Here is a 21,597-nt window from a genome sequence, read left to right as displayed (position 1 = left end):
AACACTGTTTAAAAAGTGACAACCAGGAGTTAAAGGAGGTGGTTCACCTTTAAGTTAACTTTCAGTATATTATAGAATATCCAATTCTAAGCAACTATTTTACTGGCCTTCATTTTTTCTTTTTTAATAACTTGCCTTTTTCTTCTGACTCTTTGCAGCTTTCAAATGGGGGTCACTGACCCCATCTAAAAAACAAATACTCTATAAGGCTACAAATATCTTGTTACTCAACTTTCTATTCAGGCCTCTCCTATTCATATTCCAGTCTCTTATTCAAATCAATACATGGTTGCTAGGGAATTGGGACCCTGTGTGACCTTATTCTACACACAGAAATCTGCCGCCATCTGCTGTGCACATTTAGTATTGCGTTCCTTATAGGTTCCTTTTTTGATAGTCCCTTTAAAAGGATCAGAGAAGAAACATTTGCACTCACATTTATTTATATAATTCCAGGAAATGACAGAATACAGGCAGCCTATTATAATTAGTATTAGTCGTTGAATTTGCTATTAGTATTATTATTAATACCACATATTTATATTCTGTATAATAGAAGGGGACAAACATCCAGCCAGAATATGAGCTGTGGCTCAGGGAGGAGGGGCCTTTATTTCCCAAATTTTTCTGTTTCTCAGGAATTTACCAACACTTGTGCCCTTAGTCTATGATTCCTCTGTATAATTCTGTTTATTTCTAGGGGCTGGTGCATTTACAGAAGCAGCAGAGCAGGAGGCCTCAGAGATATAAGGGGCCGATTCACTAAATTCGAGTGAAGGATTCGAAGTAAAAAAACTTTGAATTTCGAAGTATTTTTTGGGCTACTTCGACCATCGAATGGGCTACTTCGACCTTCGACTACGACTACGATTTCGAATCGAAGGATTCGAACTAAAAATCTTTCGACTATTCGACCATTCGATAGTCGAAGTACTGTCTCTTTAAAAAAACTTCGACCCCCTAGTTCGGCAGCTAAAAGCTACCGAAGTCAATGTTAGCCTATGGGGAAGGTCCCCATAGGCTTGCCTGAGTTTTTTTGATCGAAGGATAATCCTTCGATCGTTGGATTAAAATCCTTCGAATCGTTCGATTCGAAGGATTTAATCGTTCGATCGAAGGAATAATCCTTCGATCGTACGATCGCAGAATTTGCGCTAAATCCTTCAACTTCGATATTCGAAGTCGAAGGATTTCAATTCCTAGTCGAATATCGAGGGTTAATTAACCCTCAATATTCGACCCTTAATGAATCAGCCCCTATATGTCTGTAAATGTACCTAGAAATACTGGATAGAGAACAGTTCAAACTCTTAACCCAATAACACTAAGGGGGTTATTTATCAAAGTCCAAATTTATCTCAATATTTTCTGCTACAAACTCAGATCAAATACGCTCGGGTTTTTTCACTTATTCATTATTACATTTTTCTGAAAATTTGCGTTGCGGTAACATTTCTTTATCTGTTTTTCACAATTTTTTTGGAATTTCCAACCAAAAAAATCAGTTAATCAATCCCATTGACTTATATGCAACCTTGACAGATCTGAGTCTGTACTCACACAGGCGCGTGTAGGCGCCGAACGCAGGTTAAGACGCAACATGCTGCATTTTTCCTGCGTTCGGCGCCTACACGCGCCTGTGTGAGTACAGCCCCATTGGAAAAACTTAATGCGTCTATTCCTGCGCTCCCCTGCGGCTGAACGCAGAAAAACAAAACGCTGGGGAGCGCAGCTACAACCGCTCGTCAGTAAGAGCCCTTAATAAATTCCGAAAAATTTGTGATTTTTTAAAACGAATTTCGAATTCATGTGAGTTTTTAAAAACTCCCCTAAACTCCCATAAATTCTAAATTCGACCATTCGAAATTTATTAAAAAATAAAAATTTTTAAACTCGGATGAATGCAACCGACCTGAAAACTCTAATCGAATTTTAAAAATCGATTAGTCTTTTCTCCTAAAAAACCCCGAATGTCAGGAAGTCTGTAAACAACTCAAAATGGATCCCTGGACGTCTCCCATTGCAATTCGGCAGCTGTTAGGTTGCGAATAGTCTAATTTGAGTTCTTAAAGGGCCAGCAGACTATGATAAATCTCGAAAAATCTAATTTGAATTTTTTTAAAAACTCAAATTGAATTTTAATAACTCCCCAGTCGAATTTGAGAGTTTTCACCGTATAAAAACGTGAAAATTCCAATTTTAAATTTTCAATTCAACCCTTGATAAATCTGCCCCTTACTGTTGGGCAAAAATAACAGGGCTTATTTTTTAAAGGGTGCAAAGTATTTTTTTTTCTGTTGTGCATCTTTATAATTCCAGAATTCTAAACCCAGAATTCCAGCTGTATTACACTCAATAAAAATGATTCAATCTCATATAATCTGCAGTTGCAGCGCACCAGCTCCATTGGCACCAGCAGCAAAAACAACGAAAATAAGAATGAATGAGCCCCAATATCTCATATGTCCCCCCCCCTGCAGGGGTGAAGTTTCATGCCACCGTTCTCATCTCCCTTCAGGTCAGAAATGAGATAATGAGACAGGGATATAAAGTGGAAATGATTTCAGGGAGAACAGAAAAGTGCAGTGTGTGGGGGCGGTGAAGAAGGAGATGCCATAGAGGCGAGCGATTTATCTCCCCAGGCAGCTGCAACAAGTCTTTCTAGTTATTCTGTTCTGGGAAAGGGAAACTCCCAAACGGTGTTAAGAATAGAAGAATCATAATGAAGTTATTAATGGGAAAAGTTTGGGAGCCTCTTGTTACAGAAGGAAAGCTGGATAGGCCTTCACATTTAAAGTGGTAGTTCATCTTTAAGTTAACTTTTAGTAAGTTATAGAATGGCTAATTCTAAGCAATTTTTCAATTGGCCTTCATTTTCTATTTTTTTTTTAATTATTTGCCTTCTTCTTCTGACTCTTTTCTAGCTTTCAAATGGGGGTCACTGACCCCATTTAAAACAATAAATAGTTACATAGTTAAATCGGGTTGAAAAAAGACAAAGTCCATCAAGTCCAACCCCTCCAAATGAAAACCCAGCCCCATACACACACCCCTCCCTACTGTCACATAAATGATATATACCCATATCTATACTAACTATAGAGTTTAGTATCACAATAGCCTTTGTATTATGTCTGTCCAAAAAATCATCCAAGTCCCTCTTATAGTCATTAACTGAATCATCACCCGGCAGTGCATTCCCCAACCTCACTGTCCTCACTGTGATGAACCCCCTACTCTGTTCCTTTAAATGAAACTTCTTTTCCTCTAGTCTGAAGGGGAGGCCTCTGGTACGTGATTCTCTTTATGGGTAAAAAGGTCCCCTGTTATTTGTCTATAATGTCCTCTAATGTACTTGTAAAGTCTAATCATGTCCCCTCGCAAGCGCCTTTTTTCCAGAGAAAACAACCCCAACCTTGTCAGTCTCCCCTCATAATTTAACTCTTCCCTCCCTCTAACCAGTTTAGTTGCACTTAGTCTCTGCACTCTCTCCAGCTCATTTATATCCCTCTTAAGGACTGGAGTCCAAAACTGCCCCCATACTCCAGATGAGGCCTCACCAGGGACCTATAAAGAGACACAATTATGGTTCATCCCTTGAGTTAATGCCCTTTTTTATACAAGAACTTTATTTGCTTTAGTAGCCACAGAATGACACTGCCCAGAATTAGACAACTTGTTATCTACAAAAACCCCTAGATCATTCTCATTTAAAGGGGAAGTAAAGTCTAAAATAGAATAAGGCTAGAAATGCTGTATTTTGTATACTAAACATAAACATGAACTTACTGCACCAGAAACCCAATTAAACAAATGATTTATGCTTTCAAAGTTGGCCACAGGGGGTCACCATCTTGTAACTTTGATAAACATCTTTGCAAGACCAAGACTGTGCACATGCTCAGTGTGGTCTGGGCAGCTTAGCGATCGTCATAATTGATCAAAACAGCACCAGTCAAATAATATCTGGCAGAAGCCGATACAGCAAGACTGATTAATAATCAGAATATACAGATTGCACTGGGTCTGTGGATACAAATCTACACAGTTATTACAGGGAAACAGGGACCGTCTGAAGTTTCCTTTCCACAGCAGTCACAGCAAGTAAAATGAAGGGGGGATTTCACTGCATACAGTCAGGTTTCTTATAAAAACGGTACACATTTTTTAATTAAAGTAAATTGGAGACATATTTCTTTTTCATTAAAGAAAGTAAAAAATGGGATTTTATTTTTTTGCCTTTACATGCCCTTTAAAGGGGTTTTTTACCTTCAAATTAACTCTTAGTACGATGCAGGAATTGATATTCTAAGACAATTTGCAATATGTCATCATATATGTCTTTTCAGTTATTTAGCGTTTTATTCAGCAGCTCTCCAGTTTGGTGTTTCAGCAGCTATCTGGTTACTAGGGTCTGATTGACCCTAGCAACCAGGCAGTGGTTTGATGAAGTATGGTAGGAAAATGAATAGGAGAGGGACTGCACAGAAAGTAAAAAGTAACAACAGCAATAACATTGTGACCTCACAGAGCAACAGTTGTTGGCTGCTGGGGTCAGTGACCCTCATCTGAAAGCTGGAAAGATTGAGAAGAGGAAGGGAAATAATTCAAAAACTATAAAAAAAAAAATTAAACCGATTGCAAAGTTGCTAGGAATAGGCCATTCTATCACATACTAAAAGTTACCTTCAAGGTGAACCAATGCACATGGCCTAAAAGTCTGTGGGGCCCCATTATAAATTTTTACCGGAGCAGTAACCCTTAGCAACCAATCAGTGATTAGCTTTTTTTTCAGCCAGCTGTAGGTTGAACAGTGAAAGCAATCATCTAATTGGTTGCCATGGGTAACTGCCCAGGTGAAAATTTGCCCAGTGTTTATAAATGACCCTCAGCGTTTCTTAGGGTTTAGTTATCCTTTAATATACACCACAACATTGTTCCATTATACAGTATATGTTATGCTATTAGAGCAGCATGTATGACAATTTTACAAACCCCATAAAGTACACACGCAATGAAAGTGTGCATTCGCTTCTAGAATTCTTTCCAAAGCTGACAGTCAGCTGCCGAACTGGAAATGACATTGAGCAGTATAAGCAGCGCTACAGGGAAGGCACTTATCTGGCAGTTGGCAGGGACTCACAGTGTTTATGATGGAGATTTTACTGAGACACAGCTAGAGCCATAAAACAATCTCATAAAGACTGGAGATCCCACTGTTTATACAGTCAGTGTCCTGTGGATGCGCCGCTGCTACTGCTGGTGCCAAACGATTCCTTGTTCTGCCTCTGTCTTTCTTACTGTCTCTGGCTGGGTTCCCTCAGCTGTCAGGTTGGGCAGTATGGGTGTCAGGGTGGGTAGTACGGGTGCCGGCGACCCAGATGCACCTTTCGTTTTCAGTTAAAGCAGAAATAAAAGTGTTATTTGCATAAGTGGGATTGTGGTTTGTGGAGCAGATTGTGACACAGGTAATTGCTGCAAAGGACTAATATGATGCAAGAGGCTTCACATGGGTTTATTTTGCCTTCCTCTGGATCAACTGACAGTTAGGCAGGTTACAGTAGAGTTAAAAGGTTGAACTTGATGGACGTGTGTCTTTTTCCAACCTTATTTACTATGTTAAGATGTTCTGCTAGTGACCCATTCCAAGCTACACTCACTATGTTATGCTCATTATACCCCCACGCTGCAGTTATACAGGGAATAATAGACCCCCTATGGGAAAATATAAGGATATCAGGATTTGTACAAGACACAAGATTAAATAGGTCATGTGACACAAGTGCAATTACAAAGCTCTGTCTATTGTTCAGCGTAATCATTGCTTTGGCATATTATAATGATATACAGCAACCTATGTCTGATTTTACATTATTATAGGCCACAAGAGCTAACAATCTATAGGGGCAATAGAAAAATAGTGGACAACAGGGTAGGACTGGGGTGTGTGCGGTCCAACAGGGCCCTCACACCCACTCTGGGGTCCCAACCCTCTGCCCACCTCCAGCCCCTCCGCCTCGTGCATCTTATGCTTAATTGTGATTGGGTGATGGAGGGCAACAGGGAGCGACAGTGAAGGGCAGACGGGATCAGGTCTGGGTGTCTCACTGGTCCAGTCTGACCCAAGTGAACAAGGTTGCTACTGGTCTAGACCCATAGCAACCTATAGTTTTTGCTTGAAAGCTCATCTGATTGGTGGCAATGAGCTGCTTTGCCCTTTTTATTACACTAGTCCATTTGCGTGACACCTTGGGGCCGTTTATTTTGCTGTGTTAAATGAAATTCGCTGAAAAAACTGAGTAAAAAGCCAGATTTGCTGCCTTTATTTTACAGCTTTTCAGACCTTTGTAAATTAATTTCCGGCAGAAGTTGAACTAATGACTCTGTTCTTTACACGACAAAGCCTGGCGGATTTTGTCCCCGGTTTTTACATGGTATAATAAATCTGTCCCCTTATGTACAGCTGTTACTAGTACTAGGAAAGATATGAGAAAGGTTTCTAATTTTATTCCTAAGCAGAAGAACATCAGAGCAGCCTCTTTCTTTCTCCTGACAACTTCCTTGACTACTTGGTGGTCAGACTGGTGGGAAACTAACCAGCAGGTGGTGCTGTTGTAACAAAATTCATTCATATTAACAGTACGTGTCCCTTATCTTGCAATAAAAATAAATAAATAATGAATGTAAATTACAAAAGTGCTTAGAATACATTTACTTATTTTAAAGGTTTACTTATCCTTTAAGGGTGAGCTGTAGGTTCTGTTCTTTTTTTGCCAAGAGGTGGAAAATTTGTATCAGATCTAGAATGAATTTCATAATAGACCCTGGCATTTCAAGTACACAGAAGTGCAAACAGTCAGGGTTGCCACCTGGCCGGTATTTTAATGGCCTGGCCGGTAAAATGATGGTTGAGCCCAATGTTATTAATAGGGAAAAATAGATAAATATATAGGAAGGTCAGTGATCCCAATGTTATTAATAGGGAATAAAGATAAATATATAGGAAGGTCAGTGATCCCAATGTTATTAATAGGGAATAAAGATAAATATATAGGAAGGTCAGTGATATGATCCCAATGTTATTAATAGGGAATAAAGATAAATATATAGGAAGGCCAGTGATCCCAATGTTATTAATAGGGAATAAAGATAAATATATAGGAAGGTCAGTGATCTCAATGTTATTAATAGGGAATAAAGATAAATATATAGGAAGGTCCGTGATCCCAATGTTATTAATAGGGAAAAATAGATAAATATATAGGAAGGTCAGTGATCCCAATGTTATTAATAGGGAATAAAGATAAATATATAGGAAGGTCGGTGATCCCAATATTATTAATAGGGAATAAAGATAAATATATAGGAAGGTCGGTGATCCCAATGTTATTAATAGGGAATAAAGATAAATATATAGGAAGGTCGGTGATCCCAATGTTATTAATAGGGAAAAATAGATAAATATATAGGAAGGTCAGTGATCCCAATGTTATTAATAGGGAATAAAGATAAATATATAGGAAGGTCGGTGATCCCAATATTATTAATAGGGAATAAAGATAAATATATAGGAAGGTCGGTGATCCCAATGTTATTAATAGGGAATAAAGATAAATATATAGGAAGGTCGGTGATCCCAATGTTATTAATAGGGAAAAATAGATAAATATATAGGAAGGTCAGTGATCCCAATGTTATTAATAGGGAATAAAGATAAATATATAGGAAGGTCGGTGATCCCAATGTTATTAATAGGGAAAAATAGATAAATATATAGGAAGGTCAGTGATCCCAATGTTATTAATAGGGAATAAAGATAAATATATAGGAAGGTCAGTGATCCCAATGTTATTAATAGGGAATAAAGATAAATATATAGGAAGGTCAGTGATCCCAATGTTATTAATAGGGAATAAAGATAAATATATAGGAAGGTCAGTGATCCCAATGTTATTAATAGGGAATAAAGAGAAATATATAGGAAGGTCAGTGATCCCAATGTTATTAATAGGGAATAAAGATAAAATATATAGGAAGGTCAGTGATCCCAATGTTATTAATAGGGAATAAAGATAAATATATAGGAAGGTCAGTGATCCCAATGTTATTAATAGGGAAGAAAGATAAATATATAGGAAGGTCAGTGATCCCAATGTTATTAATAGGGAAAAATAGATAAATATATAGGAAGATCAGTGATCCCAATGTTATTAATAGGGAATAAAGATAAATATAAAGGAAGGCCGGTATTTTTTTCCGGAAAAGGTGGCAACCCTAACAGTCCTCCACAGACCCAATAAATAGGGCATAGGGCAGAGAGGGACAGACAGAAGGACAGACTTCAGTTCAGGAATCTTAGTGGCATTAATTCCTATGTGTGTGGTCACTTGTGTGTCGCAACCAACCCAGAGTGTGACACAGGCAGTATCAGACAGCCAACACCCCAACCTGCCCCAGGGGCTCATTCTGTAAAGAATATACAGGCAGTCTTCTCTTATCCACTGGCACATCTTGGAGGATTGTTCCTCGCGCAATGTCACCACCCTGACAGTTTTGACTTTTTCCTCTCCTTCATAGGGTCATAACTTGTATAATCATATTTATATATACACACACACACACATATATATTTATATATAAAGGCACCAGGGCCCTGCCACCACTAGAGTGAGCCCTGCTTGCTTAGATTTATTTACAGCACTGCTGCCTGGCAAGACCTAGTCTGATTTAACTATAGAGTAGAAGAGGCAGGGGATACGAACCAGTGAACTTTGGGCAATAATAGTAAATGGGTTAACGGTACAGCAGGGTCATGTAATCTCTTCTGTCCAATGACTGGACTGTTTAAGGAACTATATGTATAGTAAAGTCAGTATATATGTATATTGTCAGTATATACAGTATAATAAAAGTAACTATATGTACAGTAAAGTCAGTCTATATATATTGATATTGTGAGTATATAATAAATAAGGAACTATATATATACAGTAAAGTCAGTCTATATATGCATATTGTCAGTATATACAGTATAATAAATAATAAAAGGAACTATATGTAAAGTCAGTCTATATATATTGATATTGTGAGTATATAATAAATAAGGAACTATATATTTACAGTAAAGTCAGTCTATATATGTATATTGTCAGTATATACAGTATAATAAAAGGAACTATATGTAAAGTCAGTCTATATATATATTGATATTGTCAGTGTATAATAAATAAGGAACTATATATATATATATATATAGAGTAAAGTCAGTAGCAGGAGGTGCAGGGAGTTGTTTATACAGAATTGACCTCCCCCAGGTGTCAGGGCTCCAGACTTCCCGCACCCCAGTGTAACGCAGGAGAGACTTGAGCAGACGAGTATTATACAGATATTATGCCTGGGACACACCCAGCAGAGCAGCAGCAGAGCAGAAGAGTCAGACACCCGCCGAGCCGCCCACTGACATGTCGATTTCCCCTCACTGCGCGCGATACAAGAAGAACAAGGTGTCCGGCCAAGGAAACAGAACGGACCAATCGCGAGCGAGTCCGGGTGCCCCTCGACCAATCACAGAGCGGCTCCGAGCGCTGAGAGAAGGGAGGGGAAGCTGCAGGGCTCGTAGCACAAGTGGAGAGGGAACGACGCTTGTTGGTTCGTGACAGAAACATCAACTGCGCGCCCCCGACCCCGGGATCCCCCTGATGAGCTGCGCGTCCCCCACTCCCCCGGGAGCCCCGCGGTGAGAGGACATGGCTGCTTCCCGGCTGTCTCTTTCCCACCTGAAGCTCGAGGCTGAGATTGAGCGCTGCCGGGCGGAGTGTCAGTGGGAGAAGATCCAGGGGCTCATCAAGCAGTGGAACCCCAAAGCCCAGGAGACTAATGGTGAGTGGGTCATGTGACTCCCACTGTATCACTGTAGCCTCATCTCTCTCTCTCTGCCATTTATTTGCCCTTTATTCTTCCCTTGCTCTTCTCTTACCCACTGACCATTATCCACTGACCATTAACCACTCACTATTTCCCACTCCCACTGACCATTACCCACTGACTATTACCCACTCCCACTGACCATTACCCACCCACACTGACCATTACCCACTCCCTCTTACCATTACCCACTCCCATTGACCATTACCCACTGACTATTACCCACTCCCACTGACCATTACCCACCCACACTGACCATTACCCACTCCCTCTTACCATTACCCACTCCCACTGACCATTACCCACCCACACTGACCATTACCCACTCCCACTGACAATTACCCACTCCCTCTGACCATTACCCACTCCCACTGACCATTACCCACTCCCTCTGACCATTACCCACTCCCACTGATCACTACCCACCCACACTGACCATTACCCACTCCCTCTGACCATTACCCACTCCCACTGATCACTACCCACCCACACTGACCATTACCCACTCTCACTGATCACTACCCACCCACACTGACCATTACCCACTCCCACTGATCACTACCCACCCACACTGACCATTACCCACTCCCACTGGCCATTACCCACTCCCAGTGATCATTACCCACCCTCACTGACTATTACCCACTCCCACTGATCATTACCCGCTCCCTCTGACCATTACCCACTCCCTCTGACCATTATCCACTCCCACTGGCCATTACCCACTCCCTCTGACCATTAGACACTCCCTCTGTCCATTGCCCACTCCCACTGACCATTACCCACCCTCACTGACCATTACCCACCCACACTGGCCATTACCCACTCCCTCTGACCATTACCCACTCCCACTGATCACTACCCACCCTTACTGACCATTACCCACCCTCACTGACCATTACCCACTCCCAGTCCCACTGGCCATTACCCACCCTCACTGACTATTACCCACCCTCACTGACTATTACCCACTCCCACTGACCATTACCCACTCCCTCTGACCATTACCCACTCCCTCTGACCATTACCCACTCCCACTGACCATTACCCACTCCCACTGAAGGTTACCCACCCTCATTGACTATTGACACCCCTGTGTGTTGGGGCGGGGCATGTGTAGAACAGAGATTAGAAGTATTACCTGCTTAGATTTATAGTTCTGCAACAGTCAAAGCTCCAGAGGTTCCTGGGCAGGTCCCTGTTCTGGACTGAACCAATGGGTGAGATCAGGGGGTTCCCTAATCAGCAGCTTGTTGGCACAATAACTCATGTGACCATTGGTCCTGACTTACCTGCACTGGGGTATATTTAGTGTAAATAAATGAATATGTAGAACATTAATTTGCAGAATGAAAGAGTCATTGAATGAGAGAATCACAAGTGCAACAGGTTATCCCAGGAATGCAAACGTTCAACTTTAGCTGCTGGGGGGGATGATGGGAGTTGTAGTTCTGCAAAAGTGTTTCTATATATATATGTATTGATGTGTGCAGGGAAGTTAATAATAATAATTATGTCGATCTACTGCACAGACCTGACCTAAAGACTTATGTAAGGACCAGCACTAATGCCCTTCCTGGGGAACCAAACCTCCATCTTTGTTTAGGGCAAACACTGCTCCTGTATCCCAGTGAGGCTGCAACATCTGGCGCTGGTTTGTTTATGGAAAGTCTCCTGTGATGCATCGCTGCGGGGCAAACGGAGAACAAACAGGCTGGTTGGAACTTCAGCTGTCCCACTATATAGACCACATTTATTTTTCATAACAATATTTATTATTAGATTTATTTCATCTGGTAGAGAAATCCAGAAATTGGGGTCCCTTCTACAGGATCCCACACTTAGCACCCCCTTCCCTAGCTCTGATATGAACAGGAGCCACTGGTGCAGCAGTTTTGCCCAAAGGGATTGTTCCCCTTTAAATTAACTGTTAGTATGACGTGAAGAGGGATATTCTGAGACCATTTGATTTTCACTTTTTATAATGTGGTTTTTGAGTTATTTATCTTTTTATTCAGCAGCTCTCCAGTTTGCAATTTCAGCAGTCTGGTTACTAGGGTTTAAATTCCCCTAGCAACCATGCATTGATTTGAATAAGAGACTGGAATATGAATAGGAGAGGCCTGAATAGAAAGATGAGTAATAAAAAGTAGCAATAACAATACATTTGTAGCCTTACAGAGACTTAAGATTTTAGATGGGGTCAGTGACCCCTATTTGATTACTGGAAAGAGTCAGAAGAAAAAGGCAGATAATTCAAAAACTATAAAAAATAAATAATGAAGACCAATTGAAAAGTTGTTTAAAACTGGCCATTCTATAACATACTTAAAGTTTACTTAAAGGTGAACCACCCCTTTAAAGAGACTTTCAGTACCCCTGAAACCAGGCACACTATATTGGGGTACTGACCCTTCCCCTACCCACATCCTATGTCTGTTATAACGATCTGTATATAATGTATATAATGTTTAGCCTTCTCCAGGGCGGGTTATATAGTCTAATTACTGGGAGGACTGAAACCAGAAGAACTTTGTGACACTTTATGGTTTAGCTCAGAGCAGAAAATGCAATAAAATATTATAAACACAGTTTGTTCCATAATGTAACATAACTGGGTGCCTTGGTGCTCTGCCATGGTTACTTTCCCTTTAACCCGTGCAATAGAGAATGCTGGGGGCAGATGATGGGGAATGCTCTGGGCAGATGACAGATAATGCTGTGGGCAGATGATGGAGAATACTGTGAACAGATGATGGAGAATGCTGTGGGCAGGTGATGGAGAATGCTGTGGGAAGATGACGGGAAATGCTGTGGGCAGATGATGGAGAATGCTGTGGGCAGGTGATGGAGAATGCTGTGGGAAGATGATGGGGAATGCTCTGGGCAGATGACAGATAATGCTGTGGGCAGATGATGGAGAATACTGTGAACAGATGATGGAGAATGCTGTGGGCAGGTGATGGAGAATGCTGTGGGAAGATGACGGGAAATGCTGTGGGCAGATGATGGAGAATGCTGTGGGCAGGTGATGGAGAATGCTGTGGGAAGATGATGGGGAATGCTGTGGGCAGATGATGGAGAATGCTGTGAGCAGATGATGGATAATGGTGTGGGCAGATGATGGGGAATGCTGTGAAGAGATGATGGATAATGCTGTGGGCAGATGATGGGGAATGCTGTGAAGAGATGATGGATAATGCTGTGGGCAGATGATGGGGAATGCTGTGGGCAGATAACAGATAATGCTGTGGGCAGATGATGGGGAATGCTGTGGGCAGATAACAGATAATGCTGTGGGCAGATGATGGGGAATGCTGTGGCAGATAACAGATAATGCTGTGGGCAGATGATGGGGAATGCTGTGGGCAGATTACAGATAATGCTGTGGGCAGATGATGGGGAATGCTGTGTGTCGGTAGCGTGGCACTGCTGAATATACAGACAGGAGCCAGAATCATGAGTCACACACTGTGGGAGTTGGAAGCGATGGGAATAGAACAGGGAGATCTGTATAATAATAACAATAATACAAGTCTATGCACAGGGTATAGGCTCAAGAATGAACTGCAATTCCCATGATCCTTAGGCAGCCAAGAATCTATGTTCCCAGCTCCATATAATGCGAGATCTCAATTTGCTTCCCTATTGTGTTCCCTATTCATGGAGGATAACGCACCTATTCAAACTGACTGGGGGCTGCTTTGCTAATTCCCTTCATGTGGGGGAACCAGCTGTGCAGGACAAGGAATAAGAGTCTGCTGAGGGCACAGGGAAGTGGGTTGTGATTCACTGACTGGTCGTAGAGGAATAAATAGCTCAGTTATTATTGCCAGTGGAAATATTGCTAAAAACCACAAATAAAGTATTTTTATCGTTACTAAATTGGATTAAGAGAAATAATGTCAGAATGAAGGTCTGGGGCACCTCGTGAGTTAAACAATCAAGGAGCAGCCAGGCACGGTGAACTTTGGATATTTACTATCCTACAAATCTTCTTTTATTGTCTCGACAAGCTCCGCCCATTTTAACACTTGAACTACTGCTGGGGCCTGAGGAAAGTGCCCACAGGCTGTTATAAGGGAACAGGTTGGTGCTTTCGTATGTGTTAATAACAATAATAATAGTTACAATAATAATACAGGTCATGAGACCTGGTATCCAGAATGCTCGGGACCTGGGGTTTTCCGGATAACAGATCTTTCTGTAATTTGGCTCTCCATACCTTAAGTCTACTATAAAATCATATAAACATTGAATAAACCCAATAGGCTGGTTTTGCCTCCAATAAGGATTAATTATATCTTAGTTGGGATCAAGTACAAGCTACTGTTTTATTATTACACAGAAAAAGGGAATCAGTTCTAAAAACATGGATTATTAGGAGAAAATGGAGAAAGCCTTCCCTTAAAGGGGAACTATCGCGAAATTAAAAATTGGTAAAAACAATCATTACATGAAGTTATTCAAATGTCTAAATATAATGTATTAAAAAATGTTTACAGTTTTTAAAATATTGCAGTCTTTCTAGTGAATCCATGCCAGCTGCTTCTCTCCTACCTGCCTCTGGCTAGCTCTGGCGTCGGAGTCGAGTTTTTCTGCATAACAACTCTGTTCTCTATCTCATTGGCAGTCAGAGCTGTCAATCAGAAACTGTATAAAGCTAGGAAAGAAAGGTAGACTGTAACACGGTCCTTCTCTCCCGTGAGATTCATCCCCCTCCATCCCCCCTGCAGTCAGCCAACATCGTAGTTTTTACAAGTTTTACTCAGTTACATGAAGACTTTTGCTCTCCGTCTGAAACTCCCCCTCCCTCCCAGAAACGAGGCAGTAGGAAATAAAGGTGGACTTGCTAAACGTGTGTAAATCCCAGCCGCACATTAGTCTGTATGCCAGCACTGAGACGCACAAATGTTACATAAGCACAAAATGAAACCGGAGCAGCAGCACATTCACTACTCGCGTCTCAGTGCTGGCATACAGACTAATGTGCGGCTGGGATTTACACACGTTTAGCAAGTCCACCTTTATTTCCTACTGCCTCGTTTCTGGGAGTGAGGGGGAGTTTCAGACGGAGAGCAAAAGTCTTCATGTAACTGAGTAAAACTTGTAAAAACTACGATGTTGGCTGACTGCAGGGGGGTGGAGGGGGATGAGGATGAGTCAGGGGAGAGAAGGCTGCTGCAGGGGGGCTGGCTGAAGGTGGGTGAGGTTGGCTACAGGTGGGTGAGACTGGTTGCAGGGTGAGACTGGTTGCAGGGGGCGGCTGCAGGAGGTGGCTGGCTGCAGGGGGGCTGGCTACAGAGGGGGACTGACTACAGTAGGGGTGATGGCTACAGAAGGGGGGGACTGCTCCCAGCTTGTTCCCCTGCCGCTAGGAAATAAGCAAAGTGGGGTATTGAGAGGCCCCTGGGACGCAATCGCTCAGGGGCTCCAAGGTAGCAGCAGGCACGTGATTTCTACGTGTCCTGCTGCTGCCTGTGCTACCTATACCTGCAGCACCACCCAGTCCCTGGATCTTCACTGAAGACTACTACTACTCTTCGTGGGACCCCCTCCTGCAACCCCAATAGATTGTCATGTGTTTTCCAGGTTAGTGTTACACATACACACACACACAAACACACACTTATTACACACACATACATTTTTGGGGATCGGGGGGGTTACATACTCACACACTTGTACCCGCACACACACGAACATAACACGTAATTTTGAGAATTGTACACACGCATACGCACACTATTTTGTTGTTTTTTTTTCTTATTGTATAATTTTTTTTTGCCTGAAAAAAATGTTTTATTGCCCTTGTGAATAGCGTACAGTACTGCACAATACCTTTTGTATGTTATTTTGCTGATTATTTCGCAATTTTAGTGAGTTTGTGCATATTTAGCAATTTTTTAGCATGTTAAGCTGTTTTATTGCATTTTCAGCTCTGCATAGGTGTTGTTCGCTTGTTTCTTTCCGTAAAACATATTTGCCCATGCTAAAATAGTCAAAGTGATTATGACTGCTGATTACACTAGGCGGGAAAAAAAAAGCATTGATTTTTGTGGTTTTATTGGATTTTATTGATTTCGTGATTTTATCGCATTTACCACTGTTCTTTGTTACTTAATTTTGCTCATGTAAATTTTGTCTGCTATATATCCATTTGGGGGTCTCTGTGCGCCACATGGTTTGGTAAATCTATGCATATTGGGCATCAATGTGTTCCATAGACCCCATGCGTTCATATTTTGGATGCTTTAGGACTGAACTACATGGTGCAACTTCTTCAGATCCGACACGCTGAGAGGAAGCGCATACGACAAGATGGATGCACCGAATATAATGTACAGTAAGTAATAGAAATATCGCACCTACAAACTGCATGCATTCAATTACTGTCGAATGAAGACGCAACGTGCGGCATTTGCATCCAACAGTCATGTCAGATGCATGCAGTTTGTAGGTGCAATATTTTTATTACTTACATTATATTCGGCGCACCGGTCTTGTTGCATGCGCTTCCTCTTAGAGTGTCGGATCTGAAGAAGTTGCACCATGTAGTTGAGCCCCTATGCTGATATGTTACGAAATGTGGGGTAATAATGGGGTAAAATGCAAGCTTTGTGATGATTTAAAGAAATTTAATAAAGGGCATTATGTTTAGCATAATTTTGCAGTTTGGTAGTTTGTAGTGGCAATAAATATTTACCCGTTTTAGATTAGTTGGAATATTTACTTTCAGAAAAAATATGGTTTTCTAGGGTAATGCACGTGCCGGGTGCTTATAGTGTAACAGTCAGTGTCATGTGAAAATTTATATGTACTATTTGAATTTGGGGGTCTCTGTATGCCACATGGTTTGGTAAATCTATGCATTAAGGCATCAAACTATTCAGTAGACCCTATGGGGCAAATTCACTAAGATTCGTAGTTGCGCCAGGTGTAACTTCGCCACACTTCGCCAGGCGTAGTTTCGCCAGCGCTTCGCAAATTCACTAAAATCCGAAGTTGCGCTCAGGGGTAGCATAAGGTTGCGAAGTTGCGCTAGCGTTGATTCGCTAAGTAAAGCGAAGTTACGCTAGCGAAGTCTAATTTGCATACGGCGCGAAATTCAAATTTCAATGGAGGAATACGTATCAGCACTACAAATGGCTAGAAAACCTTCAAATCATCAAATAAAATTTTTATTTTGCCCTACACATGTGCCCACTGTCTAGGTAAGTTGCCATGAGTCAGGAAATGTAGGGGGGAAGGAGGGGAGCCCCAAAAATTTTTTCGATCTTTTTCAGCCTATCACCTTTTTTTTTTTTACTTTTTCTGAAACAATCCCTATCTACTCTATTGCGCTTCGCCAGGTCTGAGGTGGCGAAGGAAGTCTAGCGTAAAAGGTGGCGTTCAGTACACTGCGCGCGTTAGTGAATTTGCGTAGTTACGTCGCTAGCGAAACTTCGCCAGGCGTAAGGGTGCGAAGTAACACTAGCGAAACTACGCCAGCGTTCGTTAGTGAATTTGCGCAGTAACGAAAATGACAAACGCTAGCGAAGTAACGCTAGCGTTCGGCGCTTCGGCGCTTAGTGAATTTTATGTGTTCATATTTAGGATGCTTTATGCTGGTAAGTTACAAATGTGGGGTGTATATAATGAGGTAAAATGCAAACTTTGTGATGATTTTCAGAAATTATATAAAAAAACTAAGTTTAGGGTAGTGTTGCTGCTTTGCCATACAAAGATATATTTACCCATTTTAGATTTGGCAGAATGTGTGTTTTCTAAAAATATGATGTTTTCTTTTGATGACTTACTTATTTGCCACTTTTGGCCAAACATTAATCAGGCAGTGTATTCAAATTTGTTACCACTACGCTAATTCACTAAAATTTGAAGTTGCATCCTGGGCGCCAAACGCTGGCGACTTTTCGCTATCGATACTTTTTCAGTGCGACCATTTCATAGCGAATATTTGTTAGCGTTCGGTTGTGCCTAGTGAAGATTCACTAGTAATCTTAAGTTTAGGTCAGTTTCAATATGGGAGGCGCTTAAAAGTTGCATACACGTCTTTTTTTTAGAGATGTTGGTATAAATGCTTGAAGTTGCAACTTTTTATTATGGCATGGGTGAGTGTGAGAGAGATAGGAGTGGCTGGGGTGAGTGTAAGTGAGATATTAGTGGCTGGGGTGAGTGTGCGAGAGATAGGAGTGGCTGGGGTGAGTGTGAGAGAGATAGGAGTGGCTGGGGTGAGTGTAAGTGAGATATTAGTGGCTGGGGTGAGTGTGCGAGAGATAGGAGTGGCTGGGGTGAGTGTGAGTGAGATATTAGTGGCTGGGGTGAGTGTGCGAGAGATAGGAGTGGCAGGGTGAGTGTGAGAGATAGGAGTGGCAGGGGTGAGTGTGAGAGTAGAAGGTAAGCATGACAGGGGTGAGTGTGAGAGATAGGAGTAACCATCCCGGCTCCAGCAGGAGGAGTACATTCAGAAAGCTTTAGTGACAGTAAGAGGCACGGGCCTCATGCAAAGGGGAGATCCCTAGGAGCCCATAGGCTGGCATAGTAAGGCGGGAAAACCAAGCTTCCAGAAACTGAGCGCAGAGCCTTAGGCAGCATTGAAGGAACACAGGCAGTACTAATGGGTTGTCTCCTCTTCCCACAAGTAGCACTCTAGACTCTTGCTAGGGTTGCACATCTCCAGGGCAGTGAGTCCATTCAGGAAGGCCCTCCTAGTCCAGCAGCACCTGTTCCCTGATTGCTTCTTGGGCCAATTTGTACAGAGCGTATCTGCTACTAAACCTGAACCTTATAGCCCTAGTTCAACCTGAATGGCTGCTCCATGGCTCTGTTTCTGAAGCAAACACCCCAGGGCAACAGTACATTTATTAACATGTCATATTTTGATATTACTGTTCCTCTAAAACACATTGACAACACAAAAAAAAATGGGAACACACAAAGACACAGATTTATACACAAAAAATTACTGGGAGACTAAAACATACACAAACGCACTGTCACACAAATACATTTATAGACAGGGTGATTTCAAACAAAGGTGCTAATTTGTACCAGTTCAATTACCCATATTTTGCACCTTTTAGTAAGTAGCCTGTTCAAAGTGAATTGCTGGCTGGTTGTTATTGACCTACAGAGACATATGAAACATGTGAGGTGCAATGTGCAAAAAGTAGGTGCATAATACCCTTTTTTTTTTTATATCTGTACAATATTTACCAAGCTCTGTCCTTCCTTTGATCTGGGAGAATGCAAAAATCTCATTCTGCCAATAATATCAGCATTTTCACACTATAAAAGTATAACAGCCTTGCTATTCTCAGAATGAGATTCCAGAGAATGCAGTTGGTGTGTGGATGCTTTGAATTCAGCATGAAGAGGGTGGGACTTCGCTAGTTGCTACGTGACATCACAGTGGGGGTATAGCCACTCCCATTCAGCAATTGCTTGAACTGGCTCTCAGAGAAAGCATTCTAACTCACTGTAATATTATTGAATGCCTTTCAAAAAGTAAGCATTTCTGTTAAATGAATATATTTAAGAATATTATTATTTTCATCCTATCCATCCGCTGGGAAAATTAGATTTTCACGATAGTTCCCCTTTAATTTGGACCTTTTTGGATAACAGGTTTCCGGATAATGGATCCCATACATGTAATATCTTTTCACGTGCATAAAGTGTGCTTAGATATCAGTCCTGTTGGCTGGTTCTGGCAGTTCTGTGTAGCGAATGTCCATTTGGGGAACCTTTAATGGGGTTGTTCACCTTTAAATTAACTGTTAGTATGGTGTAGAGAGGGATATTCTGAGACAATTTGCAATTGGTTTTAATTTTTTTATTATTTGTGTTTTTTTACTTACTTAGCAGCTCTTCAATTTGCATCTTAACTAATCTGGTAACTAGGGTCCAAATTCCCCTAGCAACCATGCATTGATTTACATAAGAGACTGGAATATGAATAGGAGAGGCCTGAATAGAAAGAGGAGGAATAAAAAGTACAGATGCACCGAATCCAGGATTCGGTTCGGGACTCCGCCAAGATTCGTCTTTTTTCAGTAGGATTCGGATTTGGCCAAATCCTTGTGCCTGGCCGAACTGAATCCGAATCCTAATTTGCATATGCAAATTGTGTATGGAGGGTGGGATTTCACATGAATTTTTGTTACAAAACAAGGAAGTAAACCAATTTTTTCCACTTTTTCCTTTCCCGCCCCTAATTTGCATATGCAAATTAGGATTCGGTTCGGTATTCGGCGGAATCTTCCAAGATGGATTCAGGGATTCGGCCGAATCCGAAATAGCGGATTTGGTGCATCCCTAATAAAAAGTAACAATAACAATATAATAGCCTTACAAAGCATTTGTTTTTTAGATGGGGTCAGCGACGCCCATTTGAAAGCTGCAAAGAGTTAGAAGAAAAAGGCAAATAACTATTAAAACTATAAAAAAATAAATGAGGAAGACAAATTGAAAAGTTGCTTAGAACTGGCAGTTCTATAACATACCCGTATATACTCGAGTATAAGCCGAGTTTTTCAGCCCCCAAAATATGCTGAAAAACTCTACCTCGGCTTATACTCGGGTCAAGCGCAAAAACGGTCGCCAGCTTCCAAGAATAGTCGCCGGCGTCTAAGAATAGTCGCCGGCGTCCAAGAATAGTCGCCAGCGTCCAAGAATAGTCTCTAAGTATATTCGCCGGCGTCCAAGAATGGTCGCCAACATCCAAAAACGAGACGCCAGCACCTCCAATGGGAGCAGAAACCCTCAATTTTTTGATTGAAACTTACCAGAAGCTGCTGCATTTCTCACCCTAGGCTTATACTCGAGTCAATAAGCTTTCCCAGTTTTTGGAGGTAAAATTAGGTACCTCGGCTTATACTCGGGTCAAGCACAAAAACGGTCGCCGGCGTCCAAGAATAGTCTCCAAGAATATTTGCCTGCATCCAAAAACGAGACGCCAGCACCTCCAATGGGAGCAGAAACCCTCAATTTTTGGATTGAAACTGAAACTTACCAGAAGCTGCTGCATTTCTCACCCTAGGCTTATACTCGAGTCAATAAGCTTTCCCAGTTTTTGGAGGTAAAATTAGGTACCTCGGCTTATACTCGGGACGGCTTATACTCGAGTATATACAGTAATACAAGTTACCTTATGGGGGAACCACCCCTTTAAACTCTCAAATGTGGTTCTGGTTGATCTGCGCCACTTCCTAGGAGCCCTGGGCCGCAAAAGGGGCACTAAGTAATTGTAAGCTCTGTGGGACATATTATGTTAAAGCGCTGCAGCCGTTTCTGTATTGTAAGGACATAAAAAAACAGCCGGCCGCTGGGAGTTGCAGTTTCCTGGTTTTACAGAGCTGGAAGTGAGCATTTACCTATTATTATTAGTGGTGCTTGCGAAGCAAAGCATCACTACTGTTATCTTGCAAACTTATTTTTATTCTTCTTCCGTATGAAAGTTTGGCGCGTAACTAGTCCCGCACCGTTTGTCCTAGACCCATGAATGAGGTGTCAAATCGTGCGGCTTAATCGGGAATGGGGTGGTATGACTTTTCTAAGGGGTGGGTGGTTAATTGCCCCTTGCGGGGGCAATTAACCACCCCGAAAAGTCCCATAGATTAACATTGAGGCCAACTTTTGACGGATTCTAGCGCAGAGAGGGAATCTTGTAGA

At 41.7% G+C, this 21,597-nt stretch overlaps 1 protein-coding gene across 3 annotated transcripts in view; it reads left to right on the top strand.

Moving 5' to 3' along the window:
- Positions 1-9,579: 9,579 nt before the first annotated feature.
- Positions 9,580-21,597, top strand: part of ttc7a.L (tetratricopeptide repeat domain 7A L homeolog) — a 212,277-nt gene continuing 200,259 nt past the window's right edge. Inside the window, exon 1 of one of the 3 annotated variants that reach the window (XM_041562490.1) lies at positions 9,580-9,879. In XM_041562490.1, the coding sequence (XP_041418424.1) occupies positions 9,747-9,879 (133 nt within the window). In that variant the 5' untranslated portion in view covers positions 9,580-9,746. Of the gene's footprint in view, positions 9,880-15,052; positions 15,517-21,597 lie in introns of those variants that run through there. The other 2 variants (XM_041562488.1, XM_041562489.1) reach the window with 2 other exon arrangements.

This window comes from Xenopus laevis, chromosome 5L (genome assembly GCF_017654675.1).
Source record: "Xenopus laevis strain J_2021 chromosome 5L, Xenopus_laevis_v10.1, whole genome shotgun sequence".
NCBI classification, from domain to species: Eukaryota; Metazoa; Chordata; class Amphibia; order Anura; family Pipidae; genus Xenopus; species Xenopus laevis.
The sequence above is the reverse complement of the archived record's forward strand: the minus strand, read 5'-3'. Positions and strand labels throughout refer to the sequence as shown.